Source organism: Patagioenas fasciata, chromosome 8 (assembly GCF_037038585.1).
Source record: "Patagioenas fasciata isolate bPatFas1 chromosome 8, bPatFas1.hap1, whole genome shotgun sequence".
Classification (NCBI taxonomy): Eukaryota; Metazoa; Chordata; class Aves; order Columbiformes; family Columbidae; genus Patagioenas; species Patagioenas fasciata.
This window is the reverse complement of record NC_092527.1, coordinates 25,668,361-25,688,103: the sequence shown is the minus strand read 5'-3', so window position 1 is coordinate 25,688,103 and position 19,743 is coordinate 25,668,361. Positions and strand designations below refer to the sequence as shown.

General features: G+C 41.1%; 1 protein-coding gene across 1 annotated transcript; it reads left to right on the top strand.

Moving 5' to 3' along the window:
* The first annotated feature begins 6,971 nt into the window (after positions 1 to 6,971).
* On the top strand, positions 6,972 to 17,431 carry SLC35G1 (solute carrier family 35 member G1). Its single transcript, XM_065843768.2, has 3 exons — positions 6,972 to 7,231; positions 11,372 to 11,552; positions 12,035 to 17,431. Exons 1-3 carry the CDS (start codon positions 7,024 to 7,026, stop codon positions 12,792 to 12,794), a joined length of 1,149 nt encoding a protein of 382 aa, XP_065699840.2. The 5' UTR covers positions 6,972 to 7,023; the 3' UTR covers positions 12,795 to 17,431.
* The last annotated feature ends 2,312 nt before the right edge of the window (positions 17,432 to 19,743 follow it).

Here is a 19,743-nt window from a genome sequence, read left to right as displayed (position 1 = left end):
TCAGGCATGTTGCACAATGTTAACTGATACCTGTTTTCTATGTCTATAGTTCAAAAAATATCTGCCCTTCCTTCTGCCAAGACCTTTAGCTTTGATAGCTGTGTTGAACAAGCTCATATAGTAATCTCTGCAAGTGGCAATTTGCACTAAATAACAGGACAAGTTCCTAGGCGGTTTCTGAGAAGTCCTCTAAGAAACAGATGGAAAAAAACCAAGTAAAGTTATCAAAATTGTCAAACGTGGTTTTTTGAAAGACTCAGCAATTAGGATGGTTTTGGGAAAAAATTTTAAAATAAAAAGATGTTTGAGGCTCAAAACGTCATCTACCAGGGGGAAATGCTTACCAGAGAAGCACCTACCCAGGGCAATGCATACATAAATACTAGCATGCTCATCTCTTCTATACATCAAATGACATCAATGTTTGGGTTTTCTTTTTCTGGATTCCTTGTTAATTTTCTCTTATTTTCTTTTTGTTCACCATGCATTTCTGTATGCACTGGATGTTCTTACTCTTTATGAGTAAAGGGTCATTCAAAGGGAACAGAGCTTTAATTAGTTTTATAGCTAATCTCATAATGTTCTGCATTCCTAGCAGAAGTACTGACACATCAGATGAGAAAGTACAGTAAGGGGAAGGGAACCTGCCACAGTTTCAAGCTCCAAATGGCCCCACTAAACAACTGAAAAAGGAATTACAAGAGTTGCTATGTTACAGTGAATCCATGTTCCTCTCATATTAAATATATATATATATATGTATATATAAACCACCACTTTCCTGGAAATGGTTTACATATAGCAAGGACTGGGATACCCTCAACCAATGAAATGAAACAATATGCCTGAATAAAATGCCACGCACTCTTCTGTGGCTGGAAAGGAGATTTTTACGAATTCAGGCTTTCACATTGGTTATTTTGCCAAGTTTATATTAAAAATATAGATTCTCCCAAAGAAGTGGAAGTAATAGCCTTGACAATGTATGTTTTATCAAGCACTTTTGGTTTTATGCATGTAGGAATTCTGTTCATTTGCTTCACTGTCTCACAGTATAAACTAAGTACATTCACATATATGTGTGTGCACCCGAGATACATCTGAGACAGAGGTGCATGGGGTGTGTAAATATACATTTACAGTTAAAAACCTGCTGATTTTGACTAGCTCAGTAAGTTTTTCCTTTTTAGCATGGTATACTTGTAACATGATAACATCAATCTGTAGAACTTCACAGCAGTAAGACAGCAAGTGCTGCTGTTTCCTGAGAGAACCGGGGCAAATACCCGAATGCCACCTGCCACTGTGCTTTACAAAGCTTACGGTGGTTTAGCCTGTGGCAAGTACATTTATGACCAACAAAACCAGTACCAATGTTCATTTTCTTGTCCATCAGCAAGCTACTAAGGTTCACTCTATTTGTTCACTGAGATGTTTATGTTTTTGGTGTACACAAAATTATGGAGAAAGAAATAAAAATAATCAGATGGCTTTGTTATTAAGAATTTTTTTTTTTTTGGTCTAAGATATATGGGAATAAATAGCCTTTTCCATGTGCTTAAAGAGAACCAAAGAATTACATGATAATGACGTAATATTTTTAAATTTAAGGATCACCATCTAGATTTGCATAAAATCTTCAGAAGTTCGTGTGAAGAAAGAAAACACTAAGCTTACAGTGCTCAGTGTACATGGAAAATTATTTTTAATTTATCCTCCCATGAATACGAGCTACAGAGACTTGATTGCTTAGCAGGCAGTGTGGTTTGCCATCTGAGGATAGAAGCAATGCTGCATGACCAAAATAAGATAAGCAGCACACCTTTAACACTGGATTGAAAGCACAATAACAAGTATTGAAAAGAATTTGGATATTGTCCTGCTTATCCATTATTTTTCAGTGATTCAGAAAAAAAAAAAATCATTCTGAAAACACAGGAGGTTTTTGTTACATATACTCCTTACTTCTACCTGAAGGTACTTGTCTCCATACCTTCAGTTTCCTGAACCACAACAGCTAATAGTGCAATGTGGAAAACACAGTAAAAAAGAGTCCCAGGATGTCTCCATTATATTGACCGCAATTGCAGGATTCCCTATTATTACAATGCTCCAGCCCACTTCCTATTATTAATATACTATTCTGTACAGACACCAACTCAGGCAGAAGAAAACTGTGATACACTGAACACACTCTTTGACACAAGATTAAACATTTGTACAACAGTTGTACAAACACCTGTGGAAGCAATTTGTGGTGACTGCAAAAGTGAGTATCACTCACCATCCACTTTAATGGTGAAGCTGTCTCTTCTAGCACATAAGATGGCCAGAAGATCCTCTAAGATGTGCACTGGAATTTTGATGGAGTGGCAGCAGCTCATATGGACCATACCTTCACTGGGCTGCTCCAGTGCATGCGCAGTGCACAGACATTATCCCTGGAAGAAGACAAAAAATGACACTGTTTTTCAGGACAAAGCACCTTCAATCTTCTAATTCACGAAGACCACAGGCAAAGAAAGGGCCTTGCAAGCAGTGTTCAAAGCACAACACTCCCATGGTTTTGTGGTTCAAGATCAAGACATACAAATAAAGGATGGGAGGGCGTTAAGAAGATGGATCCACGCTCTTCTCAGTGGTATTCAGTGACAGGACAGGAGGCAATGGGCAGAAACTGAAATACAAAAAACACCAAACCAAAACTTTATTTTTTTTCACTGTGAGGTTATTGAACATCGGAGCCTGTTGCCCAGGGAGGTGGTGCAGTGTCCATCCTTGGAGATATTCAAAACTTCAAGGGACAGAGTCCTGAACTCTTGCTGACCCTGCTTTGGGCAAGGGGATTTGGACAAGGCAGCCTTTCAAGGCACCAGATGTGCCCATCAAAGTCAGCTATTCTGTGATTCCCAAACAACCCTGGGTTGACCAGAAGTTTGAATGAATTATCAGGACAATCAAACTCCTTAGTGGTGCAATAATCATCTGTTTTATGGCATTTAGGTGCAGAGGTAAACGTTTATTACAGTGCACTTAAGAGTTGGATCCATTTCAGAAGCTGATAAAGTAACTCTTATATATTCTTTTGTTAAATGTTTTCAGAAAGAAAGGAACACATGCAAGTTTTTTATTTATTGTGTTACTTCTTTTCACTAGCCTATATTAGTTTTAGTGAATTTATTGCTAGACAACTTAAATCCCAAATGAAGATCTTAAAAGTGGTTTTACAGAATTAGCATTTTTAGATAATAAAACCCATCAATACAGATTTCTGTTTTGATTTAAATATTCTACTGTTTTTATAGCTTAAGCAGTATATAGCTGTGCGGGCACAGCTATGTTAAGATCAAACTGGGGTAGATGTCACTGGGGTGTTCCACACGCAGTTCCCAGGAATCCAGCCCGCTGGTTTTTTCCACCAGTGCTCTGCAGAGCCACCGCTGCCCTGAGGTGAGGCGAGGAAGAGACAGTTCAGTTCCAAGGCTTCCTGAATCGGTATTATTTAGTTCTCACTAAATCCCCAAGGGGCAGCAGTATTTCAAAAAGCTTATTAGTATATCTCAGCGGTGGATAAAAGAAATGATGTGATAGTGGATAAAGTTCTTATAATCTCATAGAAAACTCCCACGGTTCTCCACAAAACTCAGATAATTGCTTTGTCATTTGTGCCTGTTTCTGTTAGAGACTCTGAAAAGGCACTCTGAGGAGTTGGAGATGGCACTTGCAGGCAGGGAGATGGAAAATGAACACCAAACGATCACTCCCTGGGCACACAGACCCAGGCCAGTGACTCATTACAGTACTTTACTAAGTACCTGTCAGGTCTGTATCTCAACCTGAGATGAAGCATTGGCTTGTTCCTGGCATTTTTGATAAAAACTATCTGCCTAAATTCTGGATGAGTATGAGAATATTTCTTTTTTTAAAAGAGTAACCAAAGAAAACTCTCTGTGCAGAGAGTGGTGACTACGCAGGAGAAGGTGGCTCCCTCTATGCGCTTATATTATGGAAACCAGACAAATGTCATTCTGGTTGGTGGTGCAGTTTGATTTTCAATGGTCAAATTGCCCAAGTTCACTAAAGCTTTCTCTTATGGATTTTGCACTCATGGAAGATACTATAGGAAGCCCTTACTGCTGTATGCAAGCTGGCAATGTGCTGAAGAAAATAATAGCTAGTTGTGAGCACAGTATTACACAAATGAGGTGTAATCCGTACTTGAAACGGCTGCATAAAACATTGACCTGTCACACTTATGCAGCTAGTTCATTTCCAATCTAGGGCAGCGAGACTGCAAATTACATTTGCTTACTGGTTAGTTTGGGCAGCTGCAACTGCTCTGTCTTTTTGGAAGTGCTCTCCTTACTCAAAGAAGAGAGTTATACTTTACAAGCAGAACTTGGAAGCTCTCAAGTGAGACAAACCTGGCAATTTGACCAGAAGTAACAGAACACTTTACGTATCTTGGCATAAACAGCCACTGCCCTTAGATGTTCCTGTTCAAAGCTAGACGTTGGGGGGGCATAGAGGAGGCTGTTGCAGACTGTCTTTCAAATTCTCTACAGGACAGTATTTGGCATTGTGGCACTTAAAAAATTTCACTTTGTTTTTCATATTGGCAGTATTATAAAATAAACATGTAATCTGCATATTTTAACAAACTATATAAACAAATAGCCAGAGATCATAAGAACTCACTAAATTTTGTTCTGTGCCTGTACTATGGATTAAGAGTTTTGTCTCTGGTTTTCTTAACTGAAGATTTGAGGTTGCCAGCTGTTTCTGCTGTTGCTGGCTAAAGGTAACTCACCTAGTGACCCCAGAGATAGGCGTTTTTGTGGGTGCGTGTGCTCTGCAAGCCCACTTCTTGCTCGCTGCCCAGGGGACATGCCGGGTCATCCTCCCAGAGACCTGCAGGACTGTGACCCCAGGGTGGCTGCTGAGAGGCAGGATCTCTGCTGCGGTGTTCCACCAGAACTCCTCTGGGGAAGGGCTGCTCTAACTTTGAGTTGGCGATTCGTGGCACGGTGACCTGTAAAAGCTGCCTTGGAGTACAGAGAAGCGTAAGTTTATTGGGAAAGCAGCGGACTGTCAGGTGTATTTGCAACTCCTCTAAATTAAACCAAACTCTGAGAGACAGGGAAGTGCATCAGGCAAAAGTAAGTTCTTCATTAAGGGTGTCTGGGAAATTTTGCTGGCGTGATTCTCCCCATTGTGGGACATGCAGCGGTCATTGCATCTCTACAGAGGAAAGATTTGGTAAAGGTTTCAGTATAGACTTTGCAGAGGACTATGCTGATAGGAGATTTAATAGAAGTAGTTTGTATCTAGCGCAGCAGGTATTTATTTATTTTCTTGGTTTATAGCAAGAGGAGTTCAGATGTAAATCTTTAGAAAGAATTAATTCTGATTTCTACATAAACTTTTAAATCTATTTATCTTTTTAATAACTGATATAACGCATCTCAATTTTAGTTAAGAATAATTTGTCAAATAATTCTGGTCATATTAATCAAATGCTAGCTCTGAGATAATGAAATACTTAATGGCCTTTGGTGGGTAGGCATGGACTATAAAATGTGCTAAATCAGAAACAAGAAAAGCTTTAAATAGCTTTCATAAGGTAGCATGAGAGAAAACTTGAAATAGCTTGTGTGAAATAGCTTGTATTTACCGTTTAGTACTCATTTTGCTGAAGTTACAGATTACATTTTCCCTTAAGAATAAATAAAAAACCACTGATTAATTTATGCAGCTAAAAGATCAGTGTGAGCATGAAACTTCTATTTGAATAGAAATTCCTCCCTATTTTAATTATTGGTAACATCTCATCTTGCTCAAAAGGGAAGAATTTCAACATTTGAAATATACTGCGCTTCTTTTTCTCTGCATTCTTTGATGGGTAAGGAAAAAGGGCTACTCTGTTTCTTTGCACCAGCTCCCTTACTGGTTCCCCTGCCCAAAGACATAGGTGGCATTGTTTTTTGTTCTTTGTTTTTTTTTTGAGGAGAACTACCACAAAACGTGGTTAAAGGATTTGTGTACCCTTCTAGCAGTTCCATGAAGCTTTTCATACGCACACAGAACGACTGAATCACCCATCATGTTCCCAGCTCCCTTTTGACCTCAGTGAATGCGGCTGGTGCAGGCGGCAGCTCTTCCACAGGGATCCTGCTGCTGCCGCTGCCACTGACAGGGCAATTAAATGTTAATGGGCCCGCTGAAGGAAAGCCGAGCTATTTAAATCGCCGCGGGGATTGGACCAGCAGGATTTCAGACTGTGACACACGGAGTATGAGGAAGCTGTAATAAGAGCTCAATTATCTGGGTGCAGGGTGACGAGCCGATACTGTGAACTATGTCTCGTGTACAGTACAAGCCATATACTTTTATTTCAGGCGCTCAGATGACGCAACAACGCCCCTAAAATAACTTCGCGTCACCGTTTTCCAGTTTTCTTTCTTTCCGAGGGCACCGCCCCAAAGCTGGTCAGCAGCAGCCGCGCTCTGAGCCGCCCGGGGCCACCCGGCACCCCCACCTCGAACGGGCACCCGCTGGGGGCCGCGCCGCTCCTCTCTCCGGCGGGATGAGAGCTCCCCCTCCCGAGGCACCGCGGCCTCGCTCCTCCTGCCGGGCCCCGCCGCGGCCCAGGCAAAGCTCTCTGGCGCCCGCGCTGTGTCCCTCTGAGGGGGCCACCGCGGGCTGAGGGACCCTGGGGAGGAGCTGGCAGGGCGCTGCCTCCTCTCCCCCGCGGGAACGTTTCGCTCCCTCCGGGCTTTCAGGCAGGTATCTGCCGTGGGCGGGCGGCTGGCAAGCCCGCTGTTTCCAGGCACGGCCCTGACTCGGGGAGTGAGCCGCCACCTGGCGTACCCCCTCGCCCCGTGGGTGCCGGGCGCTCCGGGGCGGGGGAGGGCGGGAGGGAGGGAGCCGGGCGGTGCTGGGCCTTAGCACCGCATGCGCAGGAGGCCAGGTGCCCGCCGGCTGGTGAAAAGCCGGTAGCATCGCGGGCAGCCCGGCGTCCTCATGGTGCTGTGTCAGGGCGGCGAGGCCGCTGCTGTGCCGGCTGCGGCCGGGGAGGAGCCGGAGGTGCCGCTGAGCCGGGAGGATGGTGCTGGTCCGGAGCAGCCTTGCCCGTGCCCGGCGCCCGGCATGGAGGCGGCGGGCGCCGAAGAGCGCCGCGTTTGTGGCTGCTGTTCGGGCTTGTCCTGGCCGCGCTGCTGCAAGGCACCCGGTGAGGAGGGGGAGTCTGGCAAGCGGGGCAGGGCGGGCAGAGCCCTCCTGGCTGGGCTGCCCGCTCTTGGGGTGACATTGCCGGCGGGGCGGAGGAAGAGGAAGCGGCCCCGAGGGCACCGGGGCTCACTGCAGGCGGCGGCGGGGCGCGGAGTGGGCTCGGGCGGCCGCAGAGGGCACCCAGCACCTGCGCCGGCCCCGTCGCCGGCTGCCCGCGGGCAGGCTCAGCCTCGCCGCCTCCGAGCCGGCCCCGCAGCGGCGGCTCGCAACTGGTGCCCGGCGGGGAACACCGGCCACCCAGCGAGCGTGTTCGGCCTCTCCCTCCCCACGCTTTGCTGGACAGTCGGTAGCTGGTGAAGGGGAAGCCAAGTGAAGCGGCAGGCACGACCTCCGTGGCGGGAGCCCTTGTGCATGTCCGCCGGGCTCGGCTGGGGCCGGGCCCCCGGTGCTGCCCCCGGGAGCGGACAGGCGCTTGGGGCCGCTCCGGCCGCACCGCTCGCTCCCGTCTGGAGGGCCGGCTGCTGCTCGTAGGGCTGCGAGAGCTTCGGCAGCGATTATCCCTGGGGAAAACAGTAGTTCTGTTGTCAAAGTTTTAAAGTAAGACTTGCCATGTTTGGGTAAGTCGATGTGCCTTCTAGCAGTGCGAGCGTCTGGCACTGTAAACACGTTAAGAAGGAGCACGAGTGCTGATCAACAAGTCCGTATACTGGGAACATGACTTCTTGGTAGTTTTTATCTTGCTTTAATGTGAGTGTACTCTTTATTTGGTATTAATCTGTGCTTTGCTTCTTGGTCATTTTGAATTGCTAAAGCCAGAAACTTAAATGTGAAATATGCAACGTGTTATTGTAAGTTTCATGTGGCTTACTTTTAAAACACAAATGCCTTCTTAAAATAGTTTTTGAAGTTTTTATCTGAAGTACTTCAGCATGTGTAATTTTTAAACAACTTCACTGAAAATGTGTTTCTGATTAAATAGAGACTATAACTGACTTTCCAGCAGAAAATTGATAAAATGGCAAACTTTGTTACCTAGGGAGCCATGGAGATGCCAAAAGAGGTAGCAATACTTCACCAGTGAAATTCACATTGCTATAGCATCTGAGGCAAAACTTGGGAAAAACAAACAAACCCCAGCAATGTTTGACATGCTGAGAAACTTGCATTCGTTCACAAAAAAACACTTTTAAAACTTTTTTTGGTTAGTCTTTCTAGCAAAACGTTAGTTGAGTCAATGGTGGAGCTTTGTGAATCATGCCTAGATCTTGTCTGCATGACCGTGATTAATTCAGACTCATGATCCTGTGCTCCTGGTGCTCGCTTGAAGTCTGTGAGAAAGCTGTTCTGCTTATGGTGTGAAGAACAGATCACCCTCTTCTGCTTTTCCTAAAGATCTGGGTGAATCATCATCCCATTGACCACTTTTCCCATAACAGTAGTCTTCTGTCTCTGCTACTATTCACATGATGCATGTATGCGAGAAGTGTCATTTTCTTCACTGTATGCAATTTGCAAGTGTAAAAACTATTTGCATGAAAGCATGGCATTAAAAGGCAAACAAAAATAATTTACACAGAAGATAGTGTGCAGTGAGAGGCATTCGACTATGACTTAAAACAGGAGTGGAAGACTGTTTGAAAGCCTTACATGTGGAGATGGCTGGGGAATAAAATGAGAGCCCCAAATCTCAAGTCTGTAGCTGCTGAGAAAAGAGGACTTGGGTACTACTTGACACTTTTTTTTTTTATTTTCAGACTGCTACACTTTAAAAAAAATACACAAGTGCTTGAGTATTTTGATGGTATTGGACTAGTGTTTTGAGGCTTAATGTTTTGTGGGTTGGGAACGTTATCTTAACCTAGCTTCTCTTTACAACATATTTTGAAATAAGTACTCTTCAGAGGTGCAGTTCTTGCTTTTGGTGGATGAACTTGTGCCATTTTACTTTAAAAAGGAAATAAAACACTATATCATTGCACTGAGTACATGCTTTGGCAATATTAGGTGTTGATGGTTTAAATTCTAGTATTACAAGACACTGTTTCTGATAGGCTTTGGAATATTGGGTAGCTTACAAAAATGTGTTCCTCCTGGTTTTTCTTTCTCCTTCAAGTCCAAAGTTTAGTTCTGGATACACGACCCTTTCAGATTACTTTGCTTTAATTCGATTGGTTTTTCATTTCAACACTTCCATTATTTAGATTGGCTTTTCTTTGTAGTAATCGGACAAGCTCTCATGCCTGAAATAAAAGTTAATAGTTCTGTTTGTGCTGTATTCATCCATAAGCCAGCCTGGGTTTGGATTTCCCATTTCAGTTATAGGCCAGTCTGATTCCTCTTGCTTTAATATTAGAGACATTGTTGATTTTGCAGTTCTGTTGTTTGACTAGGTGGATTAGGACATTACATAATTCATGAACATTTTTAAAATCCACTCTGTTTCATAGCTGGTAGATCTCCTGGTCCAGTGTTGGTTTGTGATAGTTTCCATAGTCACTTTTATGTAAGTGGCTGTTGCTAAATAGAAATATTTCTATCTAGCAGAAGCGGTCATTTACTTTCAGCTGTAGTGTGCTTGGATTCCTTGAAAAGCAGGCCTTCTGCCTACTTTAAATTCTGGTTGCAGTTGTAAAGTTTGGGTCTCTAGAACTGGTAAAGCCAGAACTGATGCTATCTATACACATGGTATCAGCCCACAGTCCCTGCTCTTGGGTAGTAAGAAGCAGTTTCTCAGCCCTGAGTGTTGATCTCAAGGAGGATCAAAATGGTTTATGACAAGTTTTCTTTATTTCAAAAAAACTCCAGACACCTAAAAGAAAAAACTCAAAACCATATTTAGTTGCTAAGCAACTCCCAGCAGTGCCCTGCTCATTATGTTTTAGAGGATCCACAGGGCTCACAGGCTCCCACACTAATGTGAGATGAAACACCCTTTTATCAAAACACCACCCTGGGCACACGGAGTTCTCGCTCTTATCTTTTGAGGCAGTTGTAGAAGTAAAGGTAACACTCAACGTTTTAGGCAGGCAGAAAGAAAAGAGATAGTGAGGTAACATCCCAATCAAATATTTCACGGTGTGAAATATTCACAGAGAGGTGAACACCATTTTCCATGGTGTTCACCTCTCGGTTCAGTGGCAAGACTGTTCCTTTTATGCAGCAATGCAATAACAAAAAAGGCAGTTTTCTTTGGAGACAACGTTGAGCTCAGCAGCGGTTCACCCTGCTTTCCTTTTTTTTTTTTTTAAAGAGTTGAGAGTGGAGAGGATGAGTGGAATGAGGAAGATGAGGAAGATTATGTCACTGAAGAGGGCCTGAGGCTGTGGGGAAGCTTGAATAGAATCCATTAGACTTGGGAAACTACTCCAGGATGAGAAAGTAATAAATATGCGTAAACTAAGGTGAAACTAAGGTCTTCATGGCACTGTGATGGATATCAGTACTTTAAACAGGCCTATGGTGTTTTAAAATTAGTCACTGAAATTACTTCTGCTTAGAAAAGTGTATTTGATGTCTATTTGAAGAAAATATTTGGATTCTTACAGCAAGATAAAAATGTTATAAAAAACTTCTGTAGATCAAGGTCAAATTGAGGGTGGTTTAGCTGCAAAATAAACATGAAGTATAACAGAAGAGAGCTCCTGCACACAGATTTTACTTGTGTGTGTTTGTGAGAAAGAAATTGAATTGTTGCTTAGGAACCTTAATTGACTTACTCAATAATCAGATGATACCCAGGTAATAAGTTTCAGTATTTCAGAATCTGACCATGGGCTATTTTGCAGTCAGTTGTAGTTAGTAGTGCTTGGGTGCTGGTCAGAATCATACAACCCATCCTACAGTGAGTTGCACAAACTAGTCTGATAGCTCATGTAGAACTGTGACAAGTGTAGGAATGGCTTTGTATCTAAAGTGTTAGAATTCATCTCCTGTTTTGAGAAAAAAAGGAGAGACATGGTGGTCAAGGAAACGTGTTTTCAAGATAAGTCTGGTGAATACATTTGGTGTTTTCATTTGTTTCTTTTCCTTCCCGTCTCCTACCATAACAACAGCTACGAAGGTGTGGAGCACTGCAGAATGTAGAGCTGCCTGACCTGAGAAATTGGACAGGTCATTATTAACTGGAGTTTGTCCCTTGCAGGAACAAAGAAGAAAGCTGCCTGTCCAGGACTTGGTCTGTTCTATACCGTACTGTCTGCCTTCCTTTTCTCAGTGGCCTCTTTATTTCTTAAAAAAATAGAAGATGTACATTCAGTGGAAGTGAGTGCATTTCGATGTATTTTCCAAATGGCATTCGTTCTTCCTGGTTTAATATACTACAAGTAAGTGTAGCAAATGTTTAAATTTAAAAGTTATTTCTTAAAAACAGATCTAGAATTATCACTCACTTAAGTCAGATTGTAGTACTACTTTAATTTAGACTTGAGTTGCGTAACTACTTTGTTTTGCATTACTTGATAGTTTCTTAACACAACTGAGAAAACAAAGTCTTTGTCTCCCTGAATTAGAGAGGTTTCTACAGAGATTATAGCAAATGTATCAATGTTTTGTGTTGTTCTTAAAAAAAAAAAAAGGTAATTTGTAGATATTCTTTGGTTATTTTTCAAGCAAAAAAAATAGTACCTAGGAGAACAGGTTCCAGACTTTGACTGTGATTGAATAAACTGGTTTGTGATCAGTTAAAATTATTTTGACATTTGAGATAAGTCCCTCATCTAGAAAGGTGTGTACAATTAAATGTGATTGGATTTTGGTCATGAAATAAGCAAGCCAGTGACATTAATGTGACATTTCTGTTTTTCAGAACAGGGTTTTTGGGACCAAAAGGCAAAAGAATTTTTCTTCTCTTCCGAGGATTCCTTGGCTCCAGTGCAATGATTCTTCTCTACTATGCTTTCCAAGTCATGCCACTAGCGGATGCCACTGTTATCACTTTTAGCAGTCCTGTTTTTACATCGTTGTTGGCATGGATCTTTCTCAACGAGAAGTACAGTATTTGGGATCTTCTGTTTACCCTCTTTGCAGTCATTGGAGTGGTGCTTATTGCCAGACCACCATTTCTGTTTGGGTCAAATGTGACAGGGATTGAAGGAAGTTACACAGATCACCTTAAAGGAACTATAGCAGCAATCACAAGCACGATATCTGCAGCTTCAACTTTGGTTATACTAAGGAAGGTGGGGAAATCTGTGCATTACTTTTTGTCAATTTGGTATTATGCAGTCATTGGTTTAATTGGATGTGTTATAGCATTGTTTGTTATGAATGAATGGCGTTTACCATATTGTGGCAAAGATAGGGTTCTTCTAATATTAATAGGCTTGTTAGGGTTAGGGGGTCAGATATTTCTCACAAAGGCATTACAGATAGAGAAAGCTGGACCTGTAGCCATAATGAGAACAATGGATGTGGTGTTTGCTTTTATATTACAAATCCTTTTCCTCAATCATCTACCAACTTGGTGGACTGTGGGTGGTGCCCTTTGTGTAGTAGCTAGTAGTTCTGGAACTGCCATTCGTAAGTGGCGACAAAGCTTGAAGAAAGCTAAGCAAAATGAAATCTAACAGTACAGACACTAATTAATTACAGAAACGAGCAGTCTTTAAGTATATATACAATATTTTTATTTCAGTATCTTATTTACCAAATTGTAGTACCAAGTTATATCAAAAAAAATAAGTTGATTTTTCTCAAAAACCAAAGTTGAAGATGTTTTAACAACTGATTAGGTGTATGCTTTTCTTTCTCTTGTTTAGGCATGCGAATATGAGAAGTAGAAAGATATCTAAAAGTTGATTGCTTCCTATCGAAAGTGGACAATAGTTTTTTCTTTATTTTCCTGAAATTCCTGATTATCCACTTCTGAGACCCTTTGTCTACTCTTCTGAGCAGTGGAAATCAGTCTCCCAGGCTTATTTAGTGCTATTCTGTGCTTGATTACCAGAGGGACTGAAGTAAAAAAGTTTGAAGGGAATGAAGAGTTATGATCTTATAAAAACCAGCTTTTCTAGAACAGATAAAACTTGCACATTTACAAACTTTCTTTTTTTTTTTTTTTTCACAAAACAGATGCCAAACAGGGATTTATTTTTAAATTGGATTCTAAAAGAACAAAGGCCAGTTCATCTTGCCAAGTAATATCAAGAGAAAATTAACTTGTGAAAATTATGTATCAGATTTGCTTTCTTTAAAAAGGATTTTAAATGTTTGCTCTTGCTTTGCAGACATAATGAAACAACTAATCCCTTTTTTTTTCCCCATATGATTTTCCCAATAAACATCTCTTTAGTTACTGCAGTTGCAGTGATGAGAGAACAGTTGACTGTGTACCACTCTTAAATTAGCTATTTCTTGGGGTATGGCATGTTATGCTGTAGCTGCACTTTTATTTATTCTATGCAAACGTTTATATTTTTTAGGTATGTAGTATAGGTTATTTTAAATGCTGCTTATGACCCTTTTTTAGATTCTTCTGTACAGAAGTTCTTTATGAGACCAAGTTTAAGTCTTCTTGACCTTCATAAAGTTAGGAGGATTTCCACTAGAGTGTTTGCCTGTTTCCTAAGAATTTGCAAGAGTGCAGAGTAATTGCAGTTTCACAGAAAATGCAGGTTAGCCAAGATCACAGCAGGGGTTCTACAGACCAGGTTTGAGGAGAGCTTGGTGGGATTGGGGAACTGTGCACACACATTGAGTGACATGGGGGCATCCAGGCTCCATCCGGCAGCACCAGTGGGCACCTTCAACCGTATTTCTCCAACTGGCCCTTTTAAATCTGCACTTAGTCACTTTCCTTATACATCTTCTCACTTTTATAAGCTTTATCTTGACAGCAACAAATACTAAGAAAAAAAGCTTGTGTTATTGATCTTAGTGTCCTTCATGTTTGAGGAGGAATATATGTCTAGTATCAAGTAGGGGGATTTTCCCAAACGGAGCCTTAGGTAATTTTGGGTATTGTCTCAGTAGTCCTTAAAGTGAATTTTAACTTGGATCTTTCCTTGGTCCTTTGTATCAAGAGGTGGTTTTCAGTTATTCACTCCTGTGTTTTTCTAAAGGAGAATGCTGTGCTTTGTAGATTCAATACATATTTGGTTTTGTTTTTCCAAATCACTAAAGGTGGCAGATGTCGTCTTATTTTGATTTGCAGACGTCTAGTGACTTTTCTTCTGCCAATAAGCATTGCATCCTGGCAGGGCAGATCTAGGGACTTGAGTCCTGAAGGGCTGGAATGTGTGTAATGCTTTGGGATGCATCTGGATGTGAGAAGCCATCTTTGTGCAAGATTCTGTACATCTACCAGCACCCCGAATCCGTATATGTTTATGGGCAGGAGTGGATTCCACTTGAGTGATAGAATTGGTTCCTGCTGATAGCTGTCCATTCTCAGCTTCTGAAGGCTGAAGTTCAGATGCTGCTGACAAGGTCAGGTGTAGTATAAAACTGCTTTCACATCACTTTAAAGCCTGATGTAATAACAAAATTCCAGTTTGGCACCCGTTTCACTTAATACTTGAAATTGTAAACGGAGATTGTTTCTTCTGCTGCTCAGCCATCACTGCCAGTGAGCAACGGCTTTCAGGAGAGGGAAGAAAAACAGACTGTTCTTGTTAGTGCTTCACTTCACGTTTAGTATGCACGTGTTTGAATTGGCACTCACAAAGGTGTGGTTCCAGGGCAGTTCAGGCTGATGTGAACGTGGGTTGTGAGCTGCTCCTGCTCCCTCCTGTTGGCTCCGTGCTCATGTGGTTCGTGGGGAGCTGACCCTGGGAGCTGGTCCAGCTACGTAACCTTTGGGTGAGGTTGTTGGAGAGGGCAAAGCCCGAGCAGCCTGACCTTGATGACAGTGTGAAAATGTTGGGAAGGGGAAATAGATAATAGTTTAAATTACAGCGAATGAATGCTGCTTTGTTAGTACAGAATAAAAATAATGTGGAAGCTTATATCGAAAAATCTTTAAGTCATATGATTTCAATGAATCTTGTTTACACTTAGGAAGAACAGACTACTGAAGCAAGGACTGTTTCCTTGCCCTTAGCACATACAGAAGTGTAGAAAATAAGCTGGTCTGAAATCAACAACGTGATATAGTCACTGATGACTTTTCTCTCAAGTTCTTGCAGATACCTTTTTGGTACATTTCCCTACCTGCAGTGCCAAAAACTCCACTTTTTTTTTTTTTTTGTGTCCAAACTTACAGGGTTTCCTTATGGCTCAATCTACTTATTTCCTTTTGCTGTTCCTAAACCTTCAAAAATATTTAAATTGTTAAACAAGATCCTATGTTGGAGAACACTGTATTTTTTGGAACATTAATTTGACTTGCTATGGGCTTCTCCAGTTGTAATGCATGGCAAGCTGGATTCTGTAACTGGCTTTTCCAGGTGATGTTGGGAATGGAAGACATTTAAGCTTTAAGGTTTTTTCATTCACCTCAAGTTTTTAATTTTTTCTTCCTCTCAACTGTAGGTTGAAACTCAAAATTTTAGTTAAAAGCCTTAAAGATAATTAAATTATACAGAAATATGGATACCCTATTTTTTTAATTGAAAATATTTCTTACCATTCCTTTTAAAATGGTCAAACTTTTTTCTCTTCCGGAGTTCAGCAGTTTGAGAATCTGAAAATGAACTGACAAAGCCTTGATTCTTTCAGAGTCTGATTTTTAATTTTTTTTCCCCTATTGGATAGTTTATTTTTGAAAGTTTTTTTTAGTTTTTAAAGTTTTAATACAGCAAGATTCTCAGGGTCAAGTGTTATTTTTCTAAGCTTTGAGTCAGAAATATATTGTTAACATTCATAGTATGTAGTGTCCTCTTGTGATCTTTACACTATTCTGAAGTTCAATAAATGTACTTTTCTAATAGGAAGTCCTTCCTTTGTAATGGAGTATTGATGCATTGCAATTGCTATGCTGTAAAGTTAAGTTTCTCTTAAATGGTAATGTATTAATTCAATATACTGATTTCAGTGGATCCTGAATAGAAAGAGTAATAATTAATTATTGGTTGTTTTGCACATAAGCACAGGGTAAAAAGATTTGGTTGTTACTGATGCCTCACAAGCATGTTTCTTATGCTCTTTACTATGCAAAACACTGTTAGCATCTATTGTCCTCAGTGGCACTTTATAACCTTGAAGCCTTATGCACCCAACTCTTCCTATATAAAGCTGATGGCTGAAAACCTATGTACTGTCACTGTGCAGCAGCCAGTTTCTTTCAGGTTAAATTGTTTGTCAAAGTTTGCTCTAAAAGCTCTCTAAATACATCTACACCAAGAATCTGGCAATCTCATGTACATCATTACAATGGATTTCCTGCGTTTATCTAACGCCAGGCGTGAAGCAACCTCAGCAATAACAGCATTGGTGAAATAACTAGTTCATTGTGTCATTTTTCTTCTGCAACCTGAAACTAGGCTCTTTCCCAATTCCAAACATTCTTCTGAGATGGCTCTTTTTGGAATGGGTAATGACAAGTTGTATAGTGCTAGCCTTGATCATAATTTAGTATAAACACTACCCTCCTGTCCCTGCAGTATTTCCTCTTCCCTGAGCTCTTGTTCAAGAGCTGTCTGCAAGAAAGTTTGTTTCTAAAGAGGCAGCCTCTGAAAGGTTATTTCCTTGCTAACTAGCAGTAGTTAGCCACGAGGAGTCTGTTTTCCAATTCTCTAACCACAGTGGGCTGATTCATGGTGTCTGTCCCACCAGGGCAGTAGAAGCATGATCAGTGTGGCTGCTCAGATTCAGGGCTGGCCGTGTTGACAGCAGATGTGCAGCACTGACCTCAGCAGGATGTTGCAGTTACCAGCAGAATGTTTTTTTGTGGTCATAGCTGCCTGTCCATCCAAAGAAAAGTTGTGGCTTTATGTTCCTGCAGATGCAGGCAACTTCAGGGTGGAACACACATGGACTTCTATGGTGATAACACTTCTCTGTAGCAGAATGAGTAGTTTTCTATGTTATTTGAGTTATTGTTTCACAAAAAGGGGGTAAAAATACCCTCAGCATTGATTAAAAGATTTTTACTGTGTCCTAAATATTGTTAAATATATGTTGAATAATATGTTTTGTCAAAGTTACTGGCTTTGTTATGTAGTAGTATATTTTTATAGACAGTTCTTATATATTGAAATCTTAATAATATTTTCATAAGAGATTTATATTCATCATTGCTAATAAAATGAACCTGAAGAATTAATCTCTTGTTTTGCATTGATTAGTACAACATATTTGAATGTATTGATTGTAAAACCTTCGTGAAATAACTGTTAATCAAACGGTCCCTGTTAAATATGAACATATGCCTCAAATTCTGCTACTGTTAGCTTGTTGCGTTGCTTTTTGTACCTCACAACAAGCCGGAGATGAGAAGAAGCTCCATCAGCTTCCACACAGCAATTTCTGAACTGGAAACACTGTGGCATTGACAGGTCAGTGAAGTTCAGTTTTCCTCTGTCCAAGTGACCATTTGTTTTTGTGCTTTTTTTTTTTTGTTAGTTTATTTGTTTTATTTATATGCATGGTGGTTTGAATTCAAGTCTTGTCCCTTCTGTCACAAGGTGATGCTTAATCCATCTCAGTACTTCCCATTATCTAGCGTTTTGATAATTAAATTAACTTTTCACTGAAGAGGAAAAAGCAGAAGAAAAAACTGATTATCTCATTTGCAAAACTACCACCATTGCTAAACATTGCAAAAAGTATTTTTTTTAGTATTTTTTAGTATTTAAAGTATTTATTTAGTATTTTTTATTTGGTTTAGTGTTTTTTTGTTGTTGTTGTTGTCGTCTGTATAGCAGTGCTTCTTCCTGTGGTGCTGTCTGGTGTTGTAAGAGCAGAAGATAACAGGACTGGACAAGGGTATTAGCCTACTGTTGAGAGCTTTGTGCAGGTGATGAATCTTTATTTCTGGGTGTGACTTGACTTAGCATTATAAAGGGAAAAATAGAGGAGAGGAGACATATTACATAGCAGGAGAATCACTAGCAGTATCCAGCACCCTCTTCTTCACCTTATATGCTGAAAAATCAACTCATTGTAGGCTGGCTTGACACCATGTGTTTCTCAGACTCTGAAATGACCTATTAGAGAGCAGTGTAGGGGAAAGGGACCTGGGGGTCCTGGTGGACAGCAGGATGACCATGAGCCAGCACTGTGCCCTTGTGGCCAGGAAGGCCAATGGCATCCTGGGGTGTGTTAGAAGGGAAGCGGTTAGTAGGTCAAGAGAGGTTCTCCTCCCCCTCTACTCTGCCTCAGTGAGACCACATCTGGAATATTGTGTCCAGTTCTGGGCCCCTCAGTTCCAGAAGGGCAGGGAACTGCTGGGTAGAGTCCAGCGCAGGGCAACAAAGATGATGGAGTGGAGCATCTCCCTTATGAGGAAAGGCTGAGGGAGCTGGGTCTCTTTAGTTTGGAGAAGAAGAGACTGAGGGGTGACCTCATTAATGTTTACAGATATATAAAGGGTGAGTGTCACGAGGATGGAACCAGGCTCTTCTCAGTGACAAACAATGGTAGGACAAGGGGTAATGGGTACAGACCGGAACACAAAAGGTTCCACTTAAATTTGAGAAGAAACTTCTTCTCAGTGAGGGTGACAGACATTGGAACAGGCTGCCCAGGGGGTTATGGAGTCTCCTACGCTGGAGACATTCAAGACCTGCCTGGACACATTCCTGTGTAACCTCATCTGGGTGTTCCTGCTCCAGCAGGGGGATTGGACTGGATGATCTTTTGAGGTCCCTTCTAATCCCTAACATTCTGTGATTCTGTGATACTTCCAAGAGAGCTTACTGTGCCCAGCATAGGCAGGAGAAGACTAATTGTGAAAGAATTTTGTGGAGAAACTTTGCAATCTTCTCTTGGCAGTTCTGTGAGTTCTTTGGACTGACTATGTAATATAAAGAAATTTAAGCTCTAAGGGAAAGGGAAAAAGAGCATTTTGAATAGCCAGCATGAAAATCTTCCTTATTGAGAAGTAGATAGCGATATGGCACACAAAGAGATGATGGCTATTAATAAGACTCTTGAAATAAAATTATGTAATAATGTCTATCCACTCAGAAAAAAAAAAGGGGGAAGAAATCAAAGGATTTCAAAGGAAAAAGCATTCCAGTTGTTATTTGGAAAGCAAGCTTCACTGAAGTTGCAAAATACTTGGGGGATAATTTGCACTGTTTGTTATTGGCTTGATAAAGCATTCTTACAGTCCTGAACTTGGGAAGCAGTCCAGGAGATACAAATATGTAGATCAACCATCCAGACAGGCTTCACTTTATCCTTGTGATTCTTCAATTAGCTTTGTATTGAACTTTATTTTTTGATACTACTGAATTAAATTCCTATGTTATCTTGTCAAGTAGCACTAAGTTCTTGACAGGATAATGAGAAACTACTTTGTCATCTGACCTTTTGTACAGAGCAAAGGGAAAAGGAGAGATTGGAATTCTTGTCCTGCTAGTATAAAGTGATTCTGGGGTCTATGTGAAAGAGGTGGAAAGAAAACTTGTG

What these genes read in the sequence shown, in the direction of transcription:
- SLC35G1 (XM_065843768.2), top strand. Translation starts at nt 7,024, where the DNA reads ATGGTGCTGTGTCAGGGCGGCGAGGCCGCTGCTGTGCCGGCTGCGGCC. An exon ending in GCGCTGCTGCAAGGCACCCG is followed by an intron (nt 7,232 to 11,371) that starts GTGAGGAGGGGG and finishes TGTCCCTTGCAG; the next exon opens with GAACAAAGAAGAAAGCTGCC. An exon ending in CCTGGTTTAATATACTACAA is followed by an intron (nt 11,553 to 12,034) that starts GTAAGTGTAGCA and finishes TCTGTTTTTCAG; the next exon opens with AACAGGGTTTTTGGGACCAA.